Here is a 26,954-nt window from a genome sequence, read left to right on the forward strand (position 1 = left end):
AATTATTCCACTGATTTTCCCACCCTGATCTTTACATACATACCTCATTTTTCCCCTCCTGTTGCCTATAGGGAGAGCAAAGACTCAGAGATGTCTCTCCATTCAGCTGCTCCAGGGCCACTCCATGCTGTACCAAACCTCTCTGCCATCATCCATCCCTACATGTCCTCAAACCTCTCCCGGGCTCATTCCGCCTCTTAGAGGCAAATGGTGGTTGTAGCTCAAGAAAGATCAGGTACAGGTAAGACCTCAGTCTAGCAGTAGCTGTAAACTGCTCCCATCTTCACTAAGCCCAAATAACCCATCCTTCCTGCCAGCGGCTTTGTCTTATGACTACAGACCACGCTGCTTCTTCAGGGCTTGCAAGCAAGCGGAGGCTGATGTGAACTTCACAAGCTGTGACACCGACTACAGAAACACATATGCTTCTTTGACCTTCAATGCTGGCACGAAACCTTACACAGACACAAATTTATCTTAAAGTCAGGACCAAATTTAATAGAGCAGGAGAAGACAGTTTTCAATATTTCCATCTCAATTATACTCAAACACCTCAGTGAGTCTCAGCCTTTGGGGCTGTACTTGGGCTGCCTGCTCCCAGCGTTGAGACTGTTGGCAGAATCAGCAGAAATAGCACAAGTGGGCAAGGCGTTGGTGATTTATCAATGCTGAAGTAATTCACACTGACACAGAGGCGCCGAGGAGGAGCTCAGGGTCCAGCACGTGCCCCCAAAGACCCGAGAATTATATGGTGTCACACACCGACAGCGGCAGACTTGGGATCTGATTCCCTAGCAAAAAGCATCCTTTTTTTTTTTCCAAAACCATTTTCAAACAGCAGAAAGAAGCAGCCCTGTTACAGAGAAAGGCAATTTTAACAGTTGTGATACCCTACTGCTAAAATTGTCCCTCTAACAGCATGTTATCTTCTAACTCAATAAAGAGCGAATAATATTCAGAGTCCCAGAATTTTGGGGGAAAGAGGATTTTTTTCAACAGAAAACTAGAAGGTGAATACACCTATGAAGACAAATGAAAGTATTGTGCACGCAAATACTTTCATATATGTCTGGCCCTTTAAAACCAAAATGATAGAGTTCATTTGCATTTAGATCTCTTTGGCTCCCTCTTTTCATCTAAAGACAAATCCTCACAAAGGCTGCTTAATTAGACCAAATTAGATTTCCACCTAGTGGCTTGTCATTCATTAGAAAACGCTGTTCTTTTTTTCTGTTTTGGTAATTATAGGCTGGTCTCGCAGTGTTCACTTCAGGCTCAAAGTATGACTTGCATTCATGATTTTGTGCAGATGAGAGGAAAATTATTCAGTTGCATCAAGTCTGCCCATTTTACAAGTTGGATAAAGATCATCACTGGAGTCTTTTATGTAATGGGCTATACTCTTTCTTAAGTCTTTAATGATTAATTGTAATAGCGTATCTCATGGCAATTTTCAAGACTAAAAGCTAAGTACAAACAGTTCGCACGCAAAGCTACTGTACCAGATAGCGGGTGTCTTGCCTTAGATGTGGGTTTCTGTGTCGGGGACCCGCGTGTGTGGCCCTCAGTTGTTGGCGTTACAGCCGCGCTGTGAGCAGAGAAGATGGGAAGGGGCACGCCGGTGTCTGGGGTTGGGTAGGTAGAACCCTGGGCTGGAAGTGCTCTCTGCCTTCTCTAACTGCTCTACCTAACCCAGTGAGCGGGATGCCTGTGTCCCATCCATCCTCGCAGTCCTCTGCTGCCAGTGTAATGCAAAACGTAGCTTCTAGAGGGGAAAATCTTTCAAGTTTAGACCTGACAATCAAACGTTTGTACCTAATAAGGCTACAGCTCCCAGTGCAGGTCAGTCAGGAGCAGAGGTTAGTGCAGACTGCATGTGTAGACATACTCTGGGTTAGCAGTGTCTCTACCCTATCTGGAGTATTTGTAATGAAAGGAGTTAAACTCACAGTAAGATCCTCAAGCTTTATTGTTCCTGACTCTGAGGGCAGCAGTTTGGCCAACCATCACCCTTTTCTCTGGAAGACTCTCACACCACTGTGGGACACTATAATAATTTTGTCTCCCACTCTGAACACAGTAGAGTACTGGGAATAGTCCACTTCTCTCCCCAATCCAAACTCCATTCCCTTTGCTATCCTGTATGGGCACACTGATTCCCTGCCTCGGTTTCCCCAGTATTACAGCAGGATTAATGCTCAGTGGCATGTTTTGAAGCTTAATAAAACAGGGACAGATTTCGTGGTCCTTCATCAAGCAAAACTTCGACTTTGACCTTTAATGTTTATGAAAAGCTTCGAAGATAACTGCCAACTTATTATTAATAATCTTCTTGGGAGTGGAAGTTACAAGCAGTTAGCGGCAGGCAGCCCAGCAGCCACCAGCCCCTGCTAGGATTTCTTCTGCACTAACAAATCCAGATTTTCAGGTGTGTTTTTATAACAACATTCTTTTTTTCCCAACCATTTTTTGTCAGAGAGGGAAAGTAAGTTTTTCCCTCCACCTTTAAAGAAAAACCTCATCAAATTTGCCTTTCTCAAAACACTGAACATTCCCTTTCTCATCTACCTAAACCTGATGTTGAGTTACTGTCCCCCAGGGGCTTTCAGTAGCTCAGTTCTGATGTATCCCTGCACTTTGTAGCTCACTGCCTTCTTAGAGTGTAATCAAACATCAAGCTAAGTAGCAAATAAATCTCCCGATCTCATAAGCTGCACAGCAAGATCATGTAAATGCAAATGAAGGGCTTGATTTCAAGCTGTCGCGGGGGGAAGGAAGGAAAAATGCTGGGCCTTGTCACCGCAATCACTTCACTCTGCAAGTGCAGTAAATCTGCAATAATAATAGTAATGGCAGCGTGACGGGAGGCTTTACTGTACAAGGGGGTGTAATGAAAAGGGGAACAGAAGGTAGGGAAGGAAGCAGGGCCTGGCAGGCTGAAAATGCACCGGCGCAGGGTTTGCAGGCGTCCGCAGGGCAGAGCCGTCGAGGAGGGGACAGGGGAGCCCCGGCTGAGTCAAAGCAGAGAAGATTCATGGATTTGCCCAGCGTATCCTCCCAGTGAAGGGCTGCCTCAGATGCAGGGATTAAAAACCCATGCCTCCATCTCTCGCTGTACCTCTCTGCACAGACACGTCTCCTACCCCTCTCACAGTCTCAGTCATCTTTAGAAAATTGATGCAATGTGTGTCAATGGGCCATAAATACCAGGGGATGAAACACAAATAAGTCTTGCAACAAACCCTGGAATCCTTAAAGGTTTTGTATTTCCTTACACCTTTGCAACGTGCCCACCTCTTACAAACAGACCCATTTCCGAGCCTTCCTCTTTCACAGCAAAAATCTTCCAACCCCATTAGACACTCAAATACAAATCCAGGCCTCAAACCTGGGGCTGCACAAATCAAAAACTACCTAGCAAAGGCCAGGGAGCTCGATACACTCAACACCACTCACTCTTCAGCTGAACAGGGTATCCCCACTAATCAAACACCCCCACCGCTGCACTGCAGCCAGTCTGAGCATGGCACCCTCCAAACCCATTTCAGACACACCAGGTTCAACCATGAAAATTATCGTGTCCAAGGGGAAAGGGTGCATTAGCTGAGTCCTTAAAGACAGTTTGAGAGCGCAAACAAAGCCTCAGCACACATCTCTTACAGCCCTGGGAGGTGGTGATGATCTCTGCAGGATGCTCTGGGAATGCTTCAGGAAAAAGTCTAGAGCTGTCTTTTCCGAAAGGGCTGGATAAACAGTATTTAAGATGCTGGATTTTCCTCACTGAGGTCGTAAAGGGAGAAAACTTGCAGAAGGTACCCAGAGAAAATTAGGACCGCCTGGGATGCAGAGAGAGACGGTTTTAATTAGAGCCAAGAGGTGGGAAATAAGGCAGAGAAATGACATCTTAATGAGGTTTAATGAAGTTGTCTGCTGATGGGCACAGCTGTCAGACAGATCTGTATTCCAGCCAAGCAGCTTTGTGACAGGCTAAACCTGAACACAGAAAACGGTGCTGGAGCTGGGGAAGAAAACAGTGGGCTTCTGCATCAACTTTGGCTCACTCTCCCCACCGCTTTACGACACAGCACATCTACAGTGCCCCAGGACAAACAACTGAAACCAGCCCATGAGGTTGCAACAGCGTTTTTCTAATTTACGAATGAGAAAGGCTGTAATCTTGGATTACACTGAGCAAGATTCATTCCTGCTACCTCCTTCCCCTTCTTTGCTTTTGTGGGTAAAAGATGTTGGCAGGCAACCAGAGTCCTCCGAGTCCATTGATTTTCTTCAGGCACAGGTTCTCTCCATGTTCAACATATTGGACCAGACTTTTTTTTTTTTTAAATTAATTATCCAGCACCTTCAGTTTTATTTATTCAGTGCAAAGTGACTGTAAAGTGCCACCTGATCGTAAAAGGAAACAGTGTGCACTCATTTTGCAATGGAGTAAACACCCAACTGTGTTAACTTCAGGTGCTCTACAAAAGAGAATCTTTAAATCCTGTAATTTCTTCCATTCTACAGGGTTCTGCATTCAAAGGTTTGGAAACAGCTTTGCCACAGGTTACAAACCTCTCTTCTTTCCTGCAGTTTCTCAGCAATTTTCTCCCATCTGCCACACCTTCGCTGTCATAGCAGATTTCTGACCTCACTTAGCTGATCCGGTATCAGAACATAATCCCTGGAAAAAGCCTTTTCTCATGCATCTGAGGAACGTTACACCATTTCCCTTGTATATCAGTGACAACTAATCTAAAAATAGCTAGCGTACAAATGCCTCTAAATACAGGAGAAATAGATCAGCAATGAAAGCTACTTTATCATCCCTGGCACCGGTTTATACGCTTTGCCTGAGCTCCCTAACTCACACACAGCATGCACATATGGTTTAGCACTGCCGTGTGATATTTCAGTTGCGGTAGCACTAAAAGCCCACTCACTCCCATCGTGCTCGGTGCTGGACACGTCTGCAAGGGACAGTCCCTTCCTCTGCTAGAAGTTCACAGGAGGCAGCCGGGAGAATGCAGCCATGTTATGCACAGGTTGTATCAGGTAGCTGTGTCGATTGCTTTCAAAAAGGTCTGTTTGCAACAAAGGATCTGTAGCTTTGCACAGGGCAAGGAGCCTGATGGGGTTTTCGAGCCTATCAAAGGATCTTAGCAAGTCTAGAAAATTCATTTTCTGGTGAACTTGTGCTCCTGAGAGTCGTGGGAATACCACACCTGCTTTATAGCATCACAAGTGCATGGATTTAAGGGGACCAAGATGAAGTACCTCCCTCCCAGACCTGAGAAGCAAGACCGTGGATTTACCTGAAAACATCACTGTACGGGCTTGCAGGACCAATGATCCCAATGATCACAAACTGGCAAACCTGACAGCCAGTTTGTCAGGATCTGCAAAGGAGCAGACCTGTTGTCACAACACAGACAAGTCACTCAAGCCAGCAGGCACGATCTCACCCCTGGACATGCTGGTGAGGAGCCCTGTGCCACAGCCACTGTGTGCTTTTAAGTTTTTGTGTAGCTGCAGTATAGAGACGGGAGCTGAGAAACTCCAAACTGAATGCACAAAAAAATGGCTCCAGGCAAAAAGGTTTGAGCAATTATGAGCAAATTCTAGAGGCTTAAACACAGAGCCCTCTGGAAAAGTGCCTGTTTTGGACAGGGGTTATTAACCCTTGCTCTCCAGGCAAAACTGGCTCAGCGAGAGTTTTGCCTGAGCTGAGGGTGATGCAGAACAGCTGAAGCTGTTCAGCAGCATCAGGCACACTTGGTGAGTACCCTTTAACAGCACATTGCAAAGGGGCCACCAGGCTGCCAGCATACAGGAGACCCATGGCTGTTCCAAGGCCCTGGCCAGGGTTTGCACAGTGCTGGCTGGGAGTAGAATGTAAATTTGGGTTTGGTTGATGTTCCTATACAAGTAGCTCCGGTAAGCTGTATCCCTTATCAACCGCTGTACAGCCTCAACCTGCCATAGTGGCAAGTTGGAGGTAGTTCATTTTCAGTCTTATTCTTTTCACTCGGTCCCTGCAAAAAGGGCTGCATTCAATTCAGCCTCTCCTGATCCAGAGAGTGTTCACTCTGGAGTGTAATAACAGTCATCTCAATGCTAATGTTCAATGATTCACCTGTAAAGAAGCACTAGAGTAGGGTTTCAGCACTTTCATTCTGCCAACACCTACAACCCCCCAGCTCCTCCAACACCCTTCCCATGCAAAATAACCTGTCCCAAAGCACCCAAACCATGCCTCAGGGCTCCAGGGGACTTGTTGCCTGACCCTGCTCCAGCTTCCCCTAGCAGGAAGGCACAGACCCAGGCTGCCAGGCTCTCACCCCTTCCCTCCTCCGCCGCCTCCCTTTCAAGCAGCAATAAGGTTTCAAGACACACACATCCTGCAGTGACTTCACCATGGAGATGGGAGGGTAGAGACAAAGGGGTGAGGGGAGGTCAGTTAATCCTACAGACACCACCAGGCTGGGACACACATGGACTGGGGAAGGGTTCATTTTAAAACTAAACAGAAATGAGGTTATTGAGCTCAAGTTCTCTTCTTTTCTGTGCTATAAACCCCAGGCTCTGCTCTCCTTTCTTCATTCCCCTTATCCTCCCCCTGCAACATGCCTTGCGTCTTGATTATTCCCAGGCAGGAACGGCAATGTGATTGTGCTCGGAGAAGTTTACACCGGTTTTCTAGGAGGAGGCACAGCTTGGAAATGAAATAACTCAAAGGAAAGTTAAGACTAGCTGCAGTCTCCCCAGCAGACACCACAGCTGGGCATCCTAGTCAAAGGAGAAACTAACCAAACAAGGAGACTTCAAGTCCATATATATTGAGTCAGAATCCCTATTTCCAGCAAGGCTAGGTCACTTTATAACTCAGGTAAAAATGTGTGAAGTTCAGCATCCCTTAGGCTTCAGCTCTGGTGAAGACTCATGGCTGTGAGTTCTTTTGCCCTGTCACTCTCACTTGTGCCCAGACAGTGGGATTCAAACCCATGCCAAGTGGAGCCAGAGCTACTCCTGGTACTTGTGGCCACATTCTGTTACAAATTTTTATTTTCAGGGGTTTTAGCTTATCAGGAAAGGTTTTTATGCTTCTGTTTTAACTTCATTCTTCTGCAGGCAGAACTGGGGAAGCCCCAGAGAAACTGCTACACCCTGCCAGGTTTTGATTTTTCATATGGGCTGTACGTGCACAGGACAGATGGAGGAGTCCCTGAAGGTATGACAACGCCACTAAAATATAGACCTGCAAGGAAGTCCTAATGCTAATAGGCACTCTCCTCTCCTTCCCTGTGCTATTCAATACTTCTCGTCAAGCTGGAGGTAAAGAAATCCCAACATTCACCCGTTTTCATTAACATCACCCAAATTGCTTGGTGACTAGTAAAGTTTCTCTATCACATTGGAAACTTTTACAGGATCACACAGAGCCCAAGTGGAGAGTGGTATGGCACTTGCAAAGGGTGATACACATGGCCACTTTCATAACTTTGTTAGAGCTCCTACTTTGTGCTCTCAGGGACAATTCCCCTGTGAAATCAGACTTTCTGAGCAAGCCAAGATGGAGGGTGAGAAGACACGCGATTCAGATGGGAGATGTCCCCATAGGAAATGCAGTGGGATAGGATATGAAGTTCACTCCACAGTGAAGCCATGGCAAAGTGCATGCAAGCCACACAAGGCCCTTGTGCGTGGTGCACAAATATCAGCCTGCCTTCCCAAATAGGAGTTACCCGAGATGCCTGATCTTTTTCTCTTTGCCTGATCTTTTTCTCTTTGACTCTCATGTTTCTTTCCATCTCCAGCAATAGGCCACTGGAACACAGTAAAGCCCAGAACTGCTTCAGTTCAGAAGATGCCCCGAGACTTCATCACCATGAACCGTGGTGCTCTGAAGGCCGGTTATACCACAGCCCATGAATTTAATTTGTACTACAAGGCCAAGGACATTCGGTGCAAAGATGATGAATATAGTCGCTTCAAGACATGTCCTCCTAAAGTACCTGCAGACTTGACTTACGGCATCACAGCACGGTAAGGGGGAAGGCTTGGGGCCCTTCTCAGAATGAGATTATCCCTTCCTACCCTCACGTCTACATCTCCCCCACGCCTCAGCTAGCACAGTCCCCAAAACATCATCTGTGTGTCAGATAATAATCAGCTACCTAAATCTAATCTACATGCCACAACACATCCCCATTTCACCTGTGGCACCAAGGGCTTGGAACCTCTTAAAAATATGTTCAATGCCAATCCTTTAACTTAAAGGAACATGAAGAGTTGTAAGCCAGAATAATGGCTGAAAAATCAGAGCAACAGCATTTCTACCTGTTTCCACTGGCTGAAATACTCGGTGCAGTTAAGGATCTGTTCAAGTTCTTTATCCCACTTGTTAGTTCATTGCCCTGCATTGGGCAGAAACGGGTAGTACAGCAGGATGGAGGCAAAGCAGCTTTTCACTGCTCTCTTCTCCTTTCTTGGGCTTCGTCCCAAGGGCTGGAGGGGAGCTGGTCCCTGCTGCTCCCCCAGCAACCCCTTTAGAAGGGCAGAAGCCTACCCATTCATCCCTTGCAATGCAGCAGGATGCTTAAGTCTTCACACCGAGTTAGGTCTTTTGCATCGCAGTGTCTTCCAAAAGATTTTTACAAAGCATCCAGCATACGCGAGTCCTGCCTGAGGTTCAAAGAGGTACCACATTTAGAAGTAACCCATTTAACATCCCCCTCATGTACCAGCTCCTAACTGCCTGCTGTGCTGCTTTCTGATGGGGAATTGTGCAACAGGGAGTCTGCAGGGGAGAACATCAGCACCTTAGACTGAATTCTAGGTCCTTCCACTGCCTGTCCTCCACAGGAGCATGAGTGAGGCTGAAGAGCACAGCGGTCTGGAAGAACCAGTGTAAGTCCAGCACAAACAAGTGCTCAAAGCCTCTGAAAGAGGATCCAAAGCAGCCCTGCTGCTGCTGGAGCACGGAGGGTTTTCTTGCTCTGTGCAGGTCTGGACCAGACATTAGGTTTCATTTTAAGAGCTGGATAATAATCACTACCAGAAAAATAACAGCTACAAATTCTAGAGAAAAGACATGATGAACGGCACCGTGTATTTTACATGATAGTAAATGGGCTTTGCATATGCAAATTGAATGGATTTTAAAATGGTATTTAATGACAATTTTCGTAGCAGACATTAACATTAATTGCATCAAAATGAAAATGTAGCATTAGCTTGCTGTTAGCTGCAAATGCCCCAGCTATAAAGCTTTATCTTTATCAGTATCAGCCCTCACCAATGTGACAGGACTGCTCTGCAAATTGCAGGCAAAAGGGCTTTTATGTTGCAAAAGTATCCCCCAATGTAGACCAAAATCAACATCAATTTTGCTTTATTTCTTCATAAACGGAGGTTAAATGGCTGCCTGTAAGAAGTCTAGGCACGTTTCAAAAGTTTTAAGGAAAATCTGCAGACCCCACAACAGCAGAAGTAGTGGGAAAGGGCTTTTAATTTAAAGTTATTATTGTACAACTTGCCTGCTCCTTAATAGCTACCTTTTATGCAGACTGATTGTATTTATCCCTTTACTTTAAAAGCACGTTATAGACAAAATCAAATTACTGGGATTACCAAGGAGTTGTTACAGCCATTTCAGTAAAAGTGGGAATTTAACACACTTTTCCATGACTGGCAAGTTAAAGATACCAGCCTCGGTGAGCGCTTGCCAGCCCAAGCCTGCCCCTGGTCACAGCTGACCAGGTTCAGCAAGACCTGCCCTGTTAAAAATTACTTAGTTGTCAATGGATTTAAGTTGCTTCTGCTTTTGGACTCTAAGCCCCGTACGACTGCGTTCTTAGTGCTGCTACTTGGGAAGGCACTCACAACTAAGATACATGCTTGTCTGGGGACAGAAGAAAAGAACAATGGCATACGGTCTTTTTCCATGACTCCAAGCGCTTGCTTGCCTTTAGAAATGTCCACTTTGATAAACACCTCAGGTGCAGTGAAGTTTTTCACCAAGAACAGAGCCTGCATGTCATTCCCTAGCCCACAGACAGTACAGCTGAGAAGGCCAGAGAGCAAAGATGCCTTCCCATCACACTGGAATTGGCTGCAGCCACCTTGCCTGATGACGGTGATGCTCTGGGACAACCTCCAGAACGCCAATGCAAACCTACCCAGTCTGCACCCACAGCCCTGTTGCAGCTCTTCTGCACAGCTGGAATTGCAGCTAGCGCCAGCATGCAGCCTCAGGGCTGGGCTGCCTCCCTGGGAACAGCAGCACAGGGGGTTATAAGGCCCAAACAACTCAGCAGTTGTCACAGGAACATGTTTGTCGTCTTGCAACTGTCAGTGGGTAATGTGCAGGGGGCTTCTCAAGCCCTGGCAACATATCTCCAGCCCCTTCTCAGGCCCTGGGCTGCGCTGCTAAAGGCTTCTGTCTCCTAAAGACACCAAGGTCAGGAGTTCTCCCCAGGCTCACAAGTACGAGCTCTCCTGGATCATCCCAAATAGAAATGAACACAAATGCTGTGGTTGCTATTAGTGCCTTATTAATCATGCCCTGGCCCTGCTGGTCCCTCTAGCATGGCAGATCACTTACGCCTCTGCTTTCCGCTCATGGTGGACGTGTGCTGCATGGAGCATTTCACAAGGCAGTGTCAGACGCTGGACTGAGCTTTCTGAAGCTTTGAGGCCCCTTTCCTTTCCTGGGATATTTACCTTCAAAGGTCACCTATACCCCTCTATTAATTCCCCATGGGCATCTTCCAGTGGGGAGAAGCAGCTCTGCTTTTTTGCTGATTCCCCCCCGTTCTCTCCCTCCCTTTTCCCAGAGAAATGTTTGCTACGAATCATGTGGCCAGCTTTGTTGTGAGAGTCATAAAAAGGACATTTTTCATCTCTCCTTTTTCCTGCTCTCGCTCCCTTCTCTCCCTCAGTATCAGACAGAGATTTATTCCTTCCCTGATGCCTGTGGCATTCGGAGCTGGGAGGGGTCAGGGGAGGCACTGATGGGACGATAATAGATAATACAGTGGTTCCCCAGGGTCTTGTCCAGCTCCGTAGCCGATCCATCAGCAGGCAGCACTCGTGCCAAGGTCAGCGGTAACGAGGATGTGGTAGGGTCCCAGACTCCCCCATGGGGCATCCTCCAGTCAGGCTCCCCCAATTCATGCTCCGGCTTCTGATCTCTAGAAGAGCTGCCTTGTGCGAGCCACAATTTGCAAGAGAGCATGTGTCCGCTGAGCGCAGGTACTGGGGTAACAACCATGTTACCGTGCATGCAAGCTCAGCTTCACCTGTCCCAGCCCTCATCCCCACCACAAACAGGTCTACAGGTTTTCTTTCAAGGAAAATGCCCATCATTGGCAATACCTCTCCTCCAGAAGCTAACACCATCCCCCATCCATGGGCTTTGTGCATGACACATTACATAGCTGTAAGATGTGCGTGGATTAGGGTTGCTGTCCTCCTGGATCCAAGTCCTTTCATTTAAAATAACCCCACAACACAGTGCTACTAGCAGGTGTATTCAACCCCCATACTCTTTGTGTAATGACCTTGTTTTACAAGAGGGAGGATGCAGGGCACTGAGTGGGAGGTGTTTTGATGGTACTGGAGATCTAAAGAAACCGGGGTTCTGCAAAGACCTCCAGGATCTTCGCTGGTGTCAATACAGCTTGTTATTCACGGTGCATTTGGAAGCCCCAGTAGAGGTCTAGACCCACGTTTATCCTCCTAACCACCTTTTCTGATTGAAGTTCACAGTGCACTGAAATTAGCAGACATTAAATGGTCATTTTTGGAACTAGAAGCACGCACAAAGATATGGATGCTGTCTACAGCTATATTTTAGATTATATTGATTTGCACAAGGTCACACAAGGAGTTTGAAGCCAAAACACACCAGCACACAGTTGGTACTCCAAGCACAAGTTTTCTCCCCAGGAGCTAGCAGTGCAGAGTGCATCCTCAGCATGAACACACTGTCCAGCATTTCCAGGGCCGCTTTTAGAGAAAAGCTTTCATTTGCCTCTTAGTAGTGCAAGTTTCCTAATTCTGCATACTATGTCCCAGAACATATTCCTGGACACAAGGACTGCACAGACGTGCCATTCTTTGCCATGCTACACCTGTACCTCCTTCAAACCCTGCATGGCCATAACCCTGCCTCCGACATGCTGCCATCCGCTTGGCAGTTGGCCTGTAGGTTGGGCTGACCTTGGGTGTGCTGGCAGGATTTCCCTGGCACTCTGTCATCCCCATGTCTCCTGCCGGGTCCCCCCCTACCGTTTGCCTTCGCTTCAACCGTCCCTTTCCTGAATTTTACATCCCATTTTCCTTCTAACTTCATCTCCTCCTACCATTCCACCTCCCATTCTCTAAAACTGGTCTTAATCCTTTGGCAGCAGCTTTCATCGTGTTCCTGCAGCAAACTCACCTCTCTAAAGCATTTGGTCACTGCAATCTCTCTTCTTCATATTGTTACAACTGGCCAAGGGCATCAGCTATCCAGTACCTCGTCTTTCTTTGTATCATTTGCAATTGTCCTAACACTGTTGACAATTGTCTCACTGGCTTTTAGCAGCTCAGCTGTTACCTTGGCTATCACTGCAGCTTCCTGGCTTAATCAACTGCTCTGTCCTTATCTTTCGCCTTCCCCAAGAAGGAAGGCTTCAGTGCTCGTGCTTCTGCTTTGCAGGTAGCCTTTCCACCCAAAGTATCCATGATATTTTCACACAGCCAGAACAAAGTTTAGAAAGCTGCCCAAAAGGTGCTCAGATATTTCCAGCATCTCTTTGGCACACAAAGTGCACTTCATTTCTGAGACACTTAAGGAACATTTCACGTCATTCATATGTGGCCCTGGGGAAAAAAAAAAAAAAAAAAAAAGCTAGTCTAGCTATAGACCAGCTGCAAAGATATGTCAAAGAAACAATACAGAAGAGCAGAGGGTGTTCCTGGAAAGAATTCACCAGGAAAAGCTAGACTGGCAAGAAAGACGAATATTACAGCAAGCCCACATCCGATTCACGATTACTGGAAGCCAGACAAATAGAGAGTGTAAAGCCACAAGAGTCCAAAAGATTGGGGCAAACAAAAGTTTTAGAAAAAAAATATCCAAGCACTGACAAAACAAATTGTAAAAATGTAACATAGTGACTGGAATCACTGTCAGGCTGAAGGCACCAGAAAAATGCAACCAAGTTAAAAAGTATAGGACTCCCATCAATTCAGATAATTGCATATCCTATCCGGTTCCACAGTGAAAGGCACTTTGTGTCTCTGCCACCATTCTCACATTGCCAAGATAAGAATTTCTATTTCTATTTCAAGGATAATTTTCTTCTACTGGAGGCGTTCCAGGCTGGGTATATGCTCGCATCGCTGTGTGTATGTTAGTTATCGCAGAGCTCCCAGCTGCATCTGCCTGGATCATGCTGCCTTGCGCCTGGGTGGCTGCAGCATCTGGTTGGGCAGAAAGACCTGTTACCCCCCTTCAGAAAAAAAAATCCTGAGTGCACCGTGAAGATACTGGTTCTCCTTCAGTGTAGTCATTTACTGCAGTTGTAACGGTTTCTGACTACTTCAGACTCCCAGCTTAAGAGAAAACAAACAGCAAAGTCATGGTTTGGCATAAGGTTCAGGTCCTGCACATCAGCCACAGAGCTGGGAAAAAAAAAGATCTAAAGAACAGAGATTTACAGCCCTTATTACCAATTGCATTACACTGAAGAGGAAAGTAATTTACTCTCTCACACAGATTGGCTGTTGTCCATGGGTTTATCTCCATTGATTACCACTGGCTGAAAAAATTCTTCCAAAACTTTTACCATCTGAAACTACTACTTGCCACAAGTGGCCTTTTTCCCTTGCAAACTTCTGCTTTTGCAGTCTGTGCAATGAAAACCTGGGTCAGGGGGAAATAACCACAGAATCCTTTTTGTGAAAGCAAAGCTTTTCAGCCCTCATTGACATATTTTCCTTTGAAACGAAGTAATGTTCCCACCCAGCCAGAGAGATTCAAGCATGGGATGGAGGTCAAGGGGAAGACCTTGCTCTTTGATTTGTTTTGCTCAGCGTTGTGGGGTTTTTTTCTTGTTTTTTTATTCATCGAGATGTTTTGCATTTGTTGATGACTGCAGACTGAGCGCTGTTCACTCTCAGCCATGGATTGAGACCTCCAGGCAGAATAGCTCTGTCCCATAATCACATTCCAGCTGAGTTTCTCAGAGGGTAACAGCAAATTTCCAGTCAGTAGACAAATGTGTTGAAGACAAATCTAAATAATCTTCAATTAAGTTAGCCAAAGGGTATCTCCAACCCAAAAAATCAATGCTAATGCACAAATTTCAGCTTGTGAACCCAGTTATTTAATGGGTAAGAGCTGGCTTGGTAACTTCACTGCAAGACACGTGTTTCCATGTGTGCGTTTAGGACTGTTACAAGTATACGCCTCACTCTTGGCCTGGGAGGGAATAGTAAAGCAAATTGGTGCTCTTGTAACCATGTGTACTCCTAAGTACAGCTATGAGCATCTGATAAATCTTTTAAAGTGCATGTTTACAATGGATTTTATTCTTTTTACTGTTCTATACATACGAGCCCTCTGAGCAAAATAACAGATCCTCTGACACTTAGAAGAAGCCACTACCTCATTGGCTGCCCACAGTGAAATAATTTATATTGTTATTTCCTCATCCAAATTACAAGGATTGTAAAGAAGCTTCAGCAATTCAGAGTAATCAGTGCCTTGACGGCACAGATCCTGCAGCTGCCGCGTGGGTGGAAGACCCACTATTTCAACTGAGACTTTTGCCAGCCCAAAGACTGCAAAAAAAAATTGGTCCCTGAGTGTTTTCTACCAATTTTTCTCTTGTTATTTTCTTCAGTGGTTAATGGAAAGTGAGGACAAGTGGAGATCATTTAAAAATGATCTTTCAGGCCTCTCCATGGGTTTATTGCCAGGACCTATTTAGAGGACCATAAAGCTGTAAGGGGCCTATAACTTTACCGTATAGTTCACAAGCTGCTTAGGAAAATGAAGAGCCTTTACATACACACCCTGCTTGTTTTGCCATCTCTCCCTCTCCTAACAAACACACCCACACGCGTGTGTGCAGGGACTGCGGGAGCCGCTAATTGAATTCACTCTTGTGAAAGCGTTAACAAATTGTAAGTGACCTTTTAAACAAATTTCAAAGTCAAGAATTCACCACTAACTGCACATCCCTCTTCTGCCATTCACTGTTATGCAAAACCCACAAACAATTAAAAGAAATAACGAAGAGCCCAGCGGCCCTCTTTCCTAATTAGCTGCAGGAGGCAATGCTTGGGAGTGTGGCTAAGTGCTTCAATTACCTCGGCCCTCCTCGCTGCCCTTGTTAGAAGAGACAGGTCCACCAGCCAAAGGGGAACAATTAAGGCAAGGCAGAGCCAGGCAGTTTGCAGGGGGATGCCGGGGCTGTGCCGGCTCTCGCACAAGGGCCAGAGCTGTAATCATACCCCAGATTCCTGCTGGGCTACACAGAGACAAATTAATGGTAGATAGATTGCTAGCTCCAGCCCATCAGTAACGAGGGAGGAAGGGAGACAATATAGCAGTACAAGGGAACTGTAATCAGAGTTTTCCTGTGCTATCAGCCCCCTTTCAGGGCAGAGGGACCTGAGCATTAATGCCTTACTGCTGCCTGCATTGGCAGTACCCCAAGGCCCCGAGCAGAATCACAGACCCCAGCTTGCGCTTTATTTGCTGAAGATAATCTGCGCTAGCTGCGCTGAGGAGCCCCGTGCTCCAGAGATGCTAGAGACCAAACTGGTTCCCAATAAGGAATCAACCTGAGCTGGTGGGAGCTGGTTTGGCTGACCCAGCCACGAGCCAGGGGAAGATCTCTATATGGACACTACTACCACCGGACAAATCCTTCCCATCATGAAGTGCATGAGAAAGGAATACAAAAGTGGTACACCCTGCAGCTGTCTCCCCTGTGGACTGAAGACCCCAAAGAGATCCTGGCTGTGCAGCTAAAGCACATCACCCTAGATGAAAGGACACCAGCAAGGACTAAAGCCCTCTGAAACCTCATTAACCTTTCAAGAAAGGGTTAAAATGTCAGGATAGGCAGTGGTGTTGCAACACAGTTTTGACATCACAACTGTAAAAAAAAAAAAAAGTCAATTATATGATTTATCTGTTGCATGAGCACCCATGCAGGGCCAGATCCTGCTGCCACTAAGCTGCCATTGAAATTAGAGCAGTGTTTTCGGCGCAGCCCAAACAGCTGCGCGGCCACCAGGGAGTCGATGCCTGTGCAAGTGTCCTCTGCTCCCTCGCTCCACTCCCTGCCGGATCCCATCCTGACCAGCAGTGGGAAGAGTGCTGCAGGAGCCGTCTGCACTCTCTGGAGAGCTACCCGGAAAATCCAAGGGCTGAGGTTTGCGGTAAAATATTTACAAGCCCCTGTGCTTTTGAATTATACAGGAAAGAGGCAATCACAAGTCAAGTTTTTACCCTTTTACAGCACAACTTAGCAATCAAACTGATTGCACCTTTTAAGCTAGTATGAACCCCCTTCCTGAGCAAAGTCCTTTGTATCCACTTTTGCCAAGTACCTTTTTTTCAGTTGATATATAAACCTTTGAAAAACAAGTTTGAGGGGAGACTGACAACCTTGAAACCTCAAGAGCAGCATGGCATTGATGGGTGCCGCTCCCTGAGCCGAGTATTATAGATAGATTTTAATTTCATTTTAACAAAATAGCTGTCTCCAGTGGAAGAAGCATCAAGAGCTAAATGAGGACCCGTCTTGAGCTGAATCACGTTGAACAGACCTCGGCACTGTCATTGATTTTCTGGGAAGAAAAAAAGTGCCTCTGGCTACTAAACCAAATTAGTAGTCACTGATGACCAATTATTTTGCCCCACTGTGAACGGAGAGGCGTACTAAAATTCCAGTTTGTCAGACCCAAGGCTCCCTTCTCAAACACCTTTCAACAAGCGTGTACCAAAAGTCCCTCAGATGGTTCTGACGCCTTCCTGTTTTCGGCAACTTCTCCTCCAAAGTTTTAATGAGCTGCTGCTCTGAGGATGGCCTGCCAGAAAGGGAACCCTTCCCAGCTCGGTGGAGCACTATTTGGCATGGCACAAATCACAGCTGTCAGAATTTATACACACATACACAAAAAAGTGTCAGCCTAATGTTTGCAAATTATAATTACCATTTCTCTTGCATGTCCCTGGTGCCTTCATTTTAGATAAATCCCAGCTCTGAGGTATCAGCTGCAAAGCACCGGAGGCTCATATCGAATAGAATAGATTTAACTAGTTTGTAGCTCATTTAAGGCCTACACTGTTTTATTTTAATATTGTTAATACTTTATTATACTTTTTAACATTGTTTTCACAGTAAAATAGCCTATTAGGAGGCTGCAGCTTCTTTTCCAGGAGATTTCTGGCAGACTAGCATACCACATTGTATAACCGAGTTAGAAGGCGCTTGTCATTTCAGTTGAAAATAGGTCTGTACCCTGACTCTTGAAAGTAAATTAGAGACAGAGTCTATTAAAGAGACAGGAATTGTTTCAGGGATAATAGTTTTGAAAATGTGCACAGATAAATTTTAAAATATTTAGGAAATGTCAACATTAGAAGTGGCTCCAACTATTTGACTATAAAAGGAAGCAGCTGATTATTTTTTTCCACAATTATAAATAATTTGTTACATCCTATCAGAACTTCTTTCCTTTTCCTTTCTGTGGCAGGGTGCTTGTGCCAAAACAAGGAGATCTGAGTTACTCAGAACGAGGTGGATTTTAATCTGCAATAAGCGTTTTCAGCGGATGCTTCCCCCACTCTCCCCACAGCATCTGCAGATGATAACAGCAAAGTCCTCCCAGTTCAGAGGAGTAACATCTGGGCAGGGTGACAAAAGGAAACAGAACACACAAGCCGTTCATTCCTGTCCTTAAGTAACACCAAGGTGAGAGGACTTTTCCCAAAGGTCAGCTGCAAATGAGAAATACTGTCACGCTGCCAAGCAGCACCAATATTGGGGCCAAAATTCCCTGTCCACTCCAATGAGATCAGTGTTTGACCTACAAAGAAAAAGCTGCCTCGCCGAAATTTCTCCGGTAACCTTAGTCAAAGCAGCATGTTACCTGATACCCCCTGCTTTTCCCACTTTCTCAGTATTTCTTTCAAAGGAGGCAGGAAAACCAGACGAAGCCTCACGTCCTACAGCCCCACCAGACCTTACATGTATAACTAAGCACATGAGTCATTCCCACCGATTTCAAAGAGGCAGTTCATGCGTGTATCATTCCAGGCATGATTCTATACTTTGCTGGATCAGGACTTAAATGCGATTAATCACACGGCAGGGAAGGATCTCTGAAGAGCATCAACCCAAATGTGTCCTTTCAAGCATTTACTTACAAGCCAGCTGTGGACTAATCAGTCACCAACTGGCTGGTCCACTGGAGATGGTAAAAGTCACCTCCACAGAGATGTGAAAACACATTCAACTACCACAGAAAAATCAATAATCAAACACTACAGACAAAGGCTCAAGGTTTTCTTGCATCCCTCCTGCTATTCCTGCACACCAGGAAAGCTCCAGCCTTGGAGAGCAAAGGGACAGGCCAAGGAAACAAGCCCACGTGCAAGGCTCACCATGTGCTTGTGCCAGAAATACCAAAATTTACACCACGCAATGAGACTGGAGACCCACTCAGACAATAAGACACTTGGCCACAGGTTTGCCACATCTTTTATCCTTTGTAAATATTTTGCCCAGCTCTGATCAGTATGAAATGGCAAACTGGAAGGGAAGGAGGGGAGAGAAGGGGGGACAACAAAGGGTAAACGTTGGTGTCACCTTTAGCACTGGGTGTCTCCGGATAACGGTCTGGAGCAGCACAGCTGATTGGTAAGCAAAGCCTTGAAAAGCCCTGCAGCATGTGATCTATGAAACAGAAGGTCTGCAGAAGGATGTCTCCTCTGATATGAATGCCCCCTTGGGATGTATATTGCTGGATTGCACATCTAGTATCATTAGAAAACACGGCCATAGATTAGGCTGTTTTGAAGCATGTGGCGTGCAATAATTAAGTAATAAAAGTCACCACAGGGGTGAAGGAACAAGAAACAGAAGAGTTACTATTTGCATACACACTGCCGGCGCTCTCCGTGATCATCAAAGATTCTCCAGACTGCTAGAAGCTGGCTGCTACCGATTTTGGACCCACTCCTGCCAAAAGCCATGATTTACCAGCTAGCTCTGTGGCACACGGGCGCTCTCTGCAGAAAATGACCTTCTGGTGGTCCAGTGACTGACCTTCAGCAGTTAGCCCAAGTCCCCAGTGTCTCGCAGTTGGTCCGGACGGGCAGGGAAAGCACTGCCTTTCTGTTATGGGAGCTCCAGCTGAAGGCACTGTGGGCTACAGGTGGGAGCAGAGCTGGAAGTGATGGCTCCACAGTCATTGGTTGCAGCTAAGATGGGAAAAGTCCCTCCCCAGCAAGGTGTGCAAGGACAAGGACCAATAAAACTTCAGATCAAGGTCCTCCATCACCTTCAAGTGTTTGCTTCTGGGGGGAAAAGAACAGCAGCAGGACCACAGCAATAAGTGATATGCTGTCCTCAAGGCAAGAACCCTGCTGCTGCCACTGCCAGTTCTGCCTCCCATGGTGGCTGATGAAGTTAAAGTATCCACACTTGCAAGGAGCAAGATCAACAATTTCAGGCTGCAGCTCTGCCACAAGTTGGTCAGGTTAATGCCAGCTCAGAGCAGCTGAACAGGACACTGGCCAACAAGCAACTGCCTTTTTTTTTTTTTTTTTTACTATTTTTCTAGAACCATGGTCATCTGCAGCTCCTCTCTGCTGCTGTCTCCTCCTGGCCAGGATGCTCCCTGGTACCCTGTTTCAAGGGGCAAATACATCTGGTCTGTACAGCTGAGGCACTAGACCAGGGCTCAGCATTTCAGCTCCCCTTTCTGCTGCAGACACCTGACCATCTGCATTGAGTCCACTTTTATCCCTATTCAGATTGCTTAGGGCAGCACTTATTCCTTTCACCCAACCCATCATTGCATCTGTTTGCGGCTTTTTGGTATACCGCAGTAGTGCTATTTTAATAGCAAAAGCAGTGTTATTTTAGCAAAACACACTTTGCACCCAGTGGTTCTTCCCAGGCAGCTGCCATGGCTGTGTCAGTCTGGAGGGGACCCAGCCAGAGCTGCTCCTCTGAGCTCCAGGGTGGCAATGCAAAAGCCCAGCTCTCTGCTTCTGGACATTGCCCCATTCAGTGCTTCCATTATTCACCATTGGATACCAGTTGGGAAATGCTCTCCTGGAGCCATAGCAAGGCCCAAGGTTGAGCCACAGTCTTTGGTGCTCTGTGGTCCTTCCAGCACACCTGGGCTTGAACAGAGGTAGTGATACGGCCCTTATAAAAAAAGGTTGCGCAAAGATGGAACTTGCGCCCATGCTGGGGAACGCCCTAGCGCAGTCCTGCTGCAGGTTATCACAAGTGTGTGCAGGCTGTGGGGTATTAACTGCAAACGAATGTGGGTTGGAGTCTTTCTTGAAAAGAGAAAGCCTTTCCCAGTGTGAGGGTTTATTCATGTTCTCACTAGTCACACTTTCCAGGAGCAGAGGTGTGAATCAGCATGGGGAAGTAAAGAGAGGTATTAACCCTGGAAATTATGCTGTTGTCTTTTCAATGTTTTCCAGGCCTTGCACTCCCCTTTTTGACCTCCTCCAACACAAATATAAGGAGCTGTGGATGGAGCAGCAAAGAGCCCTGACAGCAGCCCAGCGAGTGGAGAAGAAAAAGGTGATAATACTCCAGCAGCGCTTTCCCTTGCTGTGCACAGCACTGCTACCAGGCATAACCCCCCACTGTCCTACCCCATGATGAATGGACTCCTCCCAGCCATGGGGAGGGCTCTCAGCTGGGAAAACATCCTCCCTGACTACTAGAAGGCTGGTGAAGCCTAACAAAGATGAGTTGCTTCCCAGCCAAGATGGGCCTGGCTTCAGCCAGAATATGTCCTGTGGGGCAATGCTGTAACAAAGAATTAAGTTTCAAAATATCTTTGGTATTTATGTCATCCTCATGCCGGGAGCCCTGCAGACTGTCCTTTGGACAGCATCAGCTCTGCTCAGGTTACCTGTGACAGCGGGCAAAACAATGGAACGGCCAACAAATGTTCAAAGGACCAGCACCAGCCCTGAGCCTGGCATTGTGTTGTTGTTGCCAGCACCCACAGCAGTTGTTAGAGTGCAACGCTGTGCTGTTAAACACACCAATATTGTAATAACATTTAAAAGCAGCCAATGACTGTTTTATTAGTTAATGGCTCAAAGAAGAGTCGAGCTAATATGGTAATGACCAATTTCAATGGGCTTACTGCCATCACAAACTATGCTTTATAGTTGAAGTGCAAGAATACAGTGTTCTTAATTAGCAGCTACTTTCTGAATACACAAGCCTAGGATGTTGGCAAGTGCATCCCTACCTTATCTATTAATGACTGATGTTTTTAATCACTAAGTTCCCTTCATCAAGTTCCCAAAGCCTGCAGCCACCAATGACCGAGTTAAGCAACACAAACCTACATCCTAGACCACAGAGCAGACAGATTCCCCAGGGTTTCACACAGCGGCCAAAACATTCACCAGGTACCTGCACTGGCTTGTGCTGGGACTGCCAAGCACTGCAAGCTGCAATTAATCAGGAGAGCAACACGCACACCGGACAGCCAGGAAACCCCACCATGGTAGGGGTGGTGGAAGTGACTTTCCCAGCTAGTGATGAGCAATTGCTCTAGCTCAGAGCACAGGGCTTTCTGCAGGCAGTGGTCATCTCACTGGGATGCTGTATAAAGGAGACACTCAGAGCTGGCAGCTGCTCAAGTTTTTCTCATCACTATGTTTTAGATACCAGTATTAGCTGCATGAACATGAAAAACTACCCAGATCAGGCTTTTGTGATCATCAGTCCAAAGTGACTTTTAGTCTTGTTCATCCCAGTGTCATTACGTTGCATGACACCAGCTGGATGTATATAGCTGTGCAGCCGTTTCAGCCCACTCTTGTTTACCTTTGGTTACAGAGAGACAAAGTGCGCGAAACTCGCACCACATTGCTGCGAAAACACCCACTACCTGCAAAGGAAGAGTCCTTCTGGCACCTGCCCCACTTGGAGACGGTATGGAGCACTTGCTTGAACTCAGGGACACCTTCTAACCTTGCTCACATGCCCTGGTAACACCCTTAGCACACAACGAAGGTAGACACAAGGCTCTTACCTCAGAGCTCCCCAAGACCCAGACCCTAAAATGGTCCTGCACTGAGTGTGTTCAAACATCAGCCCCTTTTGGACTTCAGGGTGGGATATTTTTTGCAGCCATAAGCCCGGGAAGAGACACAGCAGTTGCCCAGATAAGGGCCTAATGACTTATTTTCTAACTTGTGTGCGCTTTCATGAGCTTCATGAGATGACAAGCATCTTTTTATATCTCCCTGTTAGTACTGGGGTGGCCTTTGCTCTCTGCTGGTTTTCCTGCAACTGCCCTACACAAGCAGGACAATCAGACCTGCATTTTGGTACCCTGCCATTTAATCGGCTCTCACCATAATTAATTCAAACCACACCAGATGTTTCAAGAAGCATTTTCACCCTAAGAATTAGAGCTTTCTAGAAAGCCTGCACTCTTGACACCTCTCTAAACTTCCTGATTGACAATATTCACCCTGAGACTGAGCAAAGGGTCTAGCCGGGTTACAGATGTGCGTGACACTTCCTTTAATTGATCCAAATAAGAGCCAAGGTGAAGATTTCTTGTTCTAGCTATGGAATCTAAACATCTCCCTGAATCCATCTGCACATCCTACTGTGCTCTGGGGTACTTGTTTGAATTCCGTTAGCTTTGTTTGTGGTGTAAATTACAGGGAAACTTCAAGTGAAGAGCTAGGGGGCATTTTAGGAAGGAAGGGAAAAGAGCTGGGCAAGCAGAATGGAAAGGAGACACCAGAAAGTCTGAAAGCACTGAAACCCTGCAGGGAGTTTATATGGCCAAAATCATATCTGGCATTGATAGATACCACTGCAAAGAGCCTCTCAGCCCTCCGCCCCAACCCTTGTTCTGATGGGGTTATTTTTTTTGCCATGCTGTTGATTTTTAACTGCAGTTTAAACCTATGAAGAAGCCTTGTGACTTCCTGAAGCTAATTTACTTGTACAAGTTGGAGAGTTTCGACCAAGAAACGTGTTTTGCACCACCTTGATGTATTCCTCTTACGTCCTGTCTAAGACTGTCCGATTAGCATATGTCAGTAATCATTTATCCCCGCTGCCTGTCAGCACAGAGCTGCTGCTGCGGCTAGTGTCAGGGAAAGAACATGACCGATCGCTGTTAAACAGATTGTGTAAGTCACACGAGATGCTGGGGCAAGCCTCCTCTTTAGAGCTCCTCTCACCCCAGACCTTTCCATCACTATTCATTTTTCAGCCTGTGTTTTAGTTCATGCTTTCCCTTTTGTTTCATCCATGACTGTGGTTGGGTTCCTCCCCTAGCCACAGCTCTCAAACCTCTGAGTCTTTTCTTCTTCTCTCTGCCTTTCTCCTTCCTCTCCTCTTCCCTTCCTTCTCAGGAGCAGCATCCAGGGGAGGAGGGACAGCTCATTTTGCACAGCCTCTGCAGATTATCTGTACTCCTCCTTTCTCATTACATTAACCTGGAAGGTTTGCCTTTCCCCAGCTGCAGATCATGAACAGCCCATGTTAGAACTTGGATCAGGAAATTCATTGCTCAGTTGAGTTTCAGTGCGTGGCTTCCTCCATGGAAAAATAAGTTCTCTTGAACATCCATAAACACCCCGTGAAAAGCAGCAACAACCCAGAGAAAGCTGATGGTTCCCAAAGACCCTTGGTAGCCTCCAAACTGTGCTTTAACTATCTCTGTAAAGTTGGGTTCTACATAGGTGATGGTGGAATGGTCTTGAAAGACCAACTGGCCTAACACTTCAGCCAAACCCAGGGACAACCAGGACTCACCCTATCAATCCCTCCTTTACAAGGGTGACAACAGAGAGCAGTGCTCCAAAGAGGTGAGGGAGCTTGTTCTTGTGGTGTTTCTGTCCTCCTGAAACCTTTCTCAGGCTCATCCATGGCGGTAGATAACTACTTTATGGCTTCTTTAAGACTCAGTAGCCTGAGGAGGCCAGCTATTGGCACTGACCACTGTAGGCAGTTTACCAAAACACTGTCTTTAATCCATATAACGCTCCCATCCTACTGCACAAAAGCAGTATGAAAAGCAGGCACAAAAATATCACTTTACAGAAAACTTGTTAGCAGACTCCCATCTGCATATTATTTCCTACCAGCCTTCAGTGACATTGTTCTGCTCTGGCCATTACAGAGGATGCTCGTGACCTGGGAACAATTTCAAACTCTGGGCAAGAACATTCAGAGACTCTGTTGCCCTGACCACAGCCCCACTTTGGACTATTTTTCCATGTGACGTGAGGCTGCTGCGATGTGCAGGGGTGTGACATGTCCTCAAGTCACTCATCCTTCTTGTCACTCAGTCACCCCCTGTCATCTGCCATGATGCCTTTCAGTCTGGCCTGCTCTGGGGGGGGAGCAATGCAGAGCACCCAGCTACCGAGACGGTTGTAAATCAAAGCAGGGGGCAGCAGGAAGATGACATTTTGTTCCTTTAGACCCATAAAAATCAACAAGGAGGATTTTTCTATTCCCATCCTGACCCCTTACAGAGAACTGCAGGAACTGAGCACGGATGTAACTACTGGCCCTTAAACTGGACTTTCCATTCAGTCCCTGCAAGACTATCTCCTGGCACCACGCTAGAGCTTGCAGAGGAAGTGGAAGAGAAGAAAACAAAGGAGCTTTGCCCTCCCCACTAATTGCTTCTGCTTGCTCCCTGCATTGCCAGGGCTGCATGACATTACATAGTCATTCAGTCAGTAAAGTGTAGACAAATTGACTATATTTTCATTTGGATTTAGGTTTCAGCCCCACTGCTTTAGAATAATGGCCCACGCTATTAAGCTAACTGGGTGATTTACAGGCTCTCCCATACCGGGTGATCGCTCCTGCTCTGCGTCTCGCTCTGGAGGACCGACCTGGCGTGTGGTCTCCTGGGCCCTCCAGCTCGCTAAGACAAACAGGTCACAGGGAGCCAGTCATGTCCTGATGGGCAGTTCATTAAGGGAAGTTGCTGAATTGTAGGGTTTTCGTTTGTTTTGTGTTGTTTTGTTTTTTTACAAAACCAAACAGAAGTTAACTCCTTACTCACCTCAGCAAGATGCTTCTACTGCCCTCCTCTTCCTCAGTCACGCCCCAAGGCAAATGGCCTCTGCCTTGCTCTGCTTGCAGTGACATGATTCCTGGGCTCAGGTTTTGCCAACACAGCTGGGACTGTGCACCAAGACTTCATTTATTTGTAGATGTGGGACTACATTCCCTGAGGTCTGTACCTCGAGCACCCAGCATGGACATAAATAAATATTCCTGTCCCCCATGTTCATGGGATGCATCCTGTCCCTGTGGCACTCATCACTAGCATCATGCTGGCCCAGGCAGAATAGCATCCCTGGTGTCAACCAAACTCTGGAAAGGATGTTGCTGGCACAACACAGCATCCCCACAGCCTTGCCTGGGCCAGCCCAGGGTGAGGCTCCAGCTACCTCCATTTGAATATTTGACAGTCACAATCCAAACCAGTAAGTCAACGCCGGCTACTGCGCAATAGATTTCCAGGGTTCTGTCAAGTCAATCCAGAAGGATTCGGGTGGCGACACCTCACGCAGCAGTGATGTAGGACAGAATTCACCGATGTGTCAAAATAGCTCCATGCACCACGTGTCACTGACACACACCAGGGTTTTTCCTTTGCTCATTAGAGAATTCCAGCTTGCACAGACATTCAAGGTGGCTTTCCAGGGAGAATAGTCTTGTTTACTTGACCAAACAGGGGGAGGATAGAAAATGCAGCAACTTTGGACAACACTTTTGTCAACACGCGCTGCCTTCCTGAGCAGATGAAACGAGCTACGCTCGATGCGCGATATGAATAAGCGATAAGCAATTGACGAGCAAGTGTTCGGGTACCTTGGCAAAAGACTTAATTTGCAACCTGGCACAAAATCAAAGGCTCTGTCAACGGCTGAGCGGCTCTCCCGCGTATGCCTTGCGTTACCTGGGAAAGCTCTGTCAGGTAAATTTCCACTGAAAGTAATTAGAGGAATCCCCACTGTATAAACTTTGCAGCAAAATTCTGGGCTCCAGAATTTGATTCTCACCAGGGATCCGATATCTGCTCACAGCCTGATCCTTCATCAGAATTAACAGTTGAGGTTTAACACATACACACAAAAATGTTCCACATTTTTTTTTAATGCCTTACCTCTATTTTTGTCTAAAGAGCTGAACTGACAAGCACAGCTCATGTAATCTTGCAACTGTTGTCTTGTCAGAAAAGCCATAGACTCTGCTTAAATAACCTAGGCTTGATACGCAAAGCACACAGTGGGCTGGCTTTCCAGATACGGCATTTATCCTCCCAGGTTTGAGGGCAGCAAAACTTCATGGAGTTGGAGTGTTATAAAACTTGTCTCCTGGGGCTTAAATAGGTCTTAAAGACTAGAGCAATGAGTTCAAGAGCTTTCTGTTGCCATGGTACCAGATCAAACCTCCCTTCAGCTGGGATTTGGGCTGACCAAAAAAAAAAAAAAAAATCAGCATCACCCAATGGCTGTTCAGTGGCCCAAGTGACATGAATTGGTGGGTCCCAGCCCCGCAGTGACAATCCAAAGCAGCACCGCTGGCCTTCAGTGATGACTTGCCTACAACAGGCACAATGCAAAAAGAAAATACAACACCCTGCAGGGTTCCAAATGGGCAGCAGAGACCCAGCTACCC

The 26,954-nt window shown here is 46.5% G+C and overlaps 1 protein-coding gene across 1 annotated transcript in view; it reads left to right on the plus strand.

The window, feature by feature from the left end:
* Positions 1-26,954, plus strand: part of CFAP77 (cilia and flagella associated protein 77) — a 61,619-nt gene that overhangs the window by 29,645 nt on the left and 5,020 nt on the right. Inside the window, exons 2-5 of the mRNA XM_030000491.2 lie at positions 7,129-7,228; positions 7,815-8,043; positions 20,735-20,837; positions 22,119-22,214. Of these exons, the coding sequence (XP_029856351.1) occupies positions 7,129-7,228; positions 7,815-8,043; positions 20,735-20,837; positions 22,119-22,214 (528 nt within the window). The remainder of the gene's footprint in view (positions 1-7,128; positions 7,229-7,814; positions 8,044-20,734; positions 20,838-22,118; positions 22,215-26,954) is intronic.

This window comes from Aquila chrysaetos, chromosome 24 (genome assembly GCF_900496995.4).
Source record: "Aquila chrysaetos chrysaetos chromosome 24, bAquChr1.4, whole genome shotgun sequence".
Lineage (NCBI taxonomy): Eukaryota > Metazoa > Chordata > Aves > Accipitriformes > Accipitridae > Aquila > Aquila chrysaetos.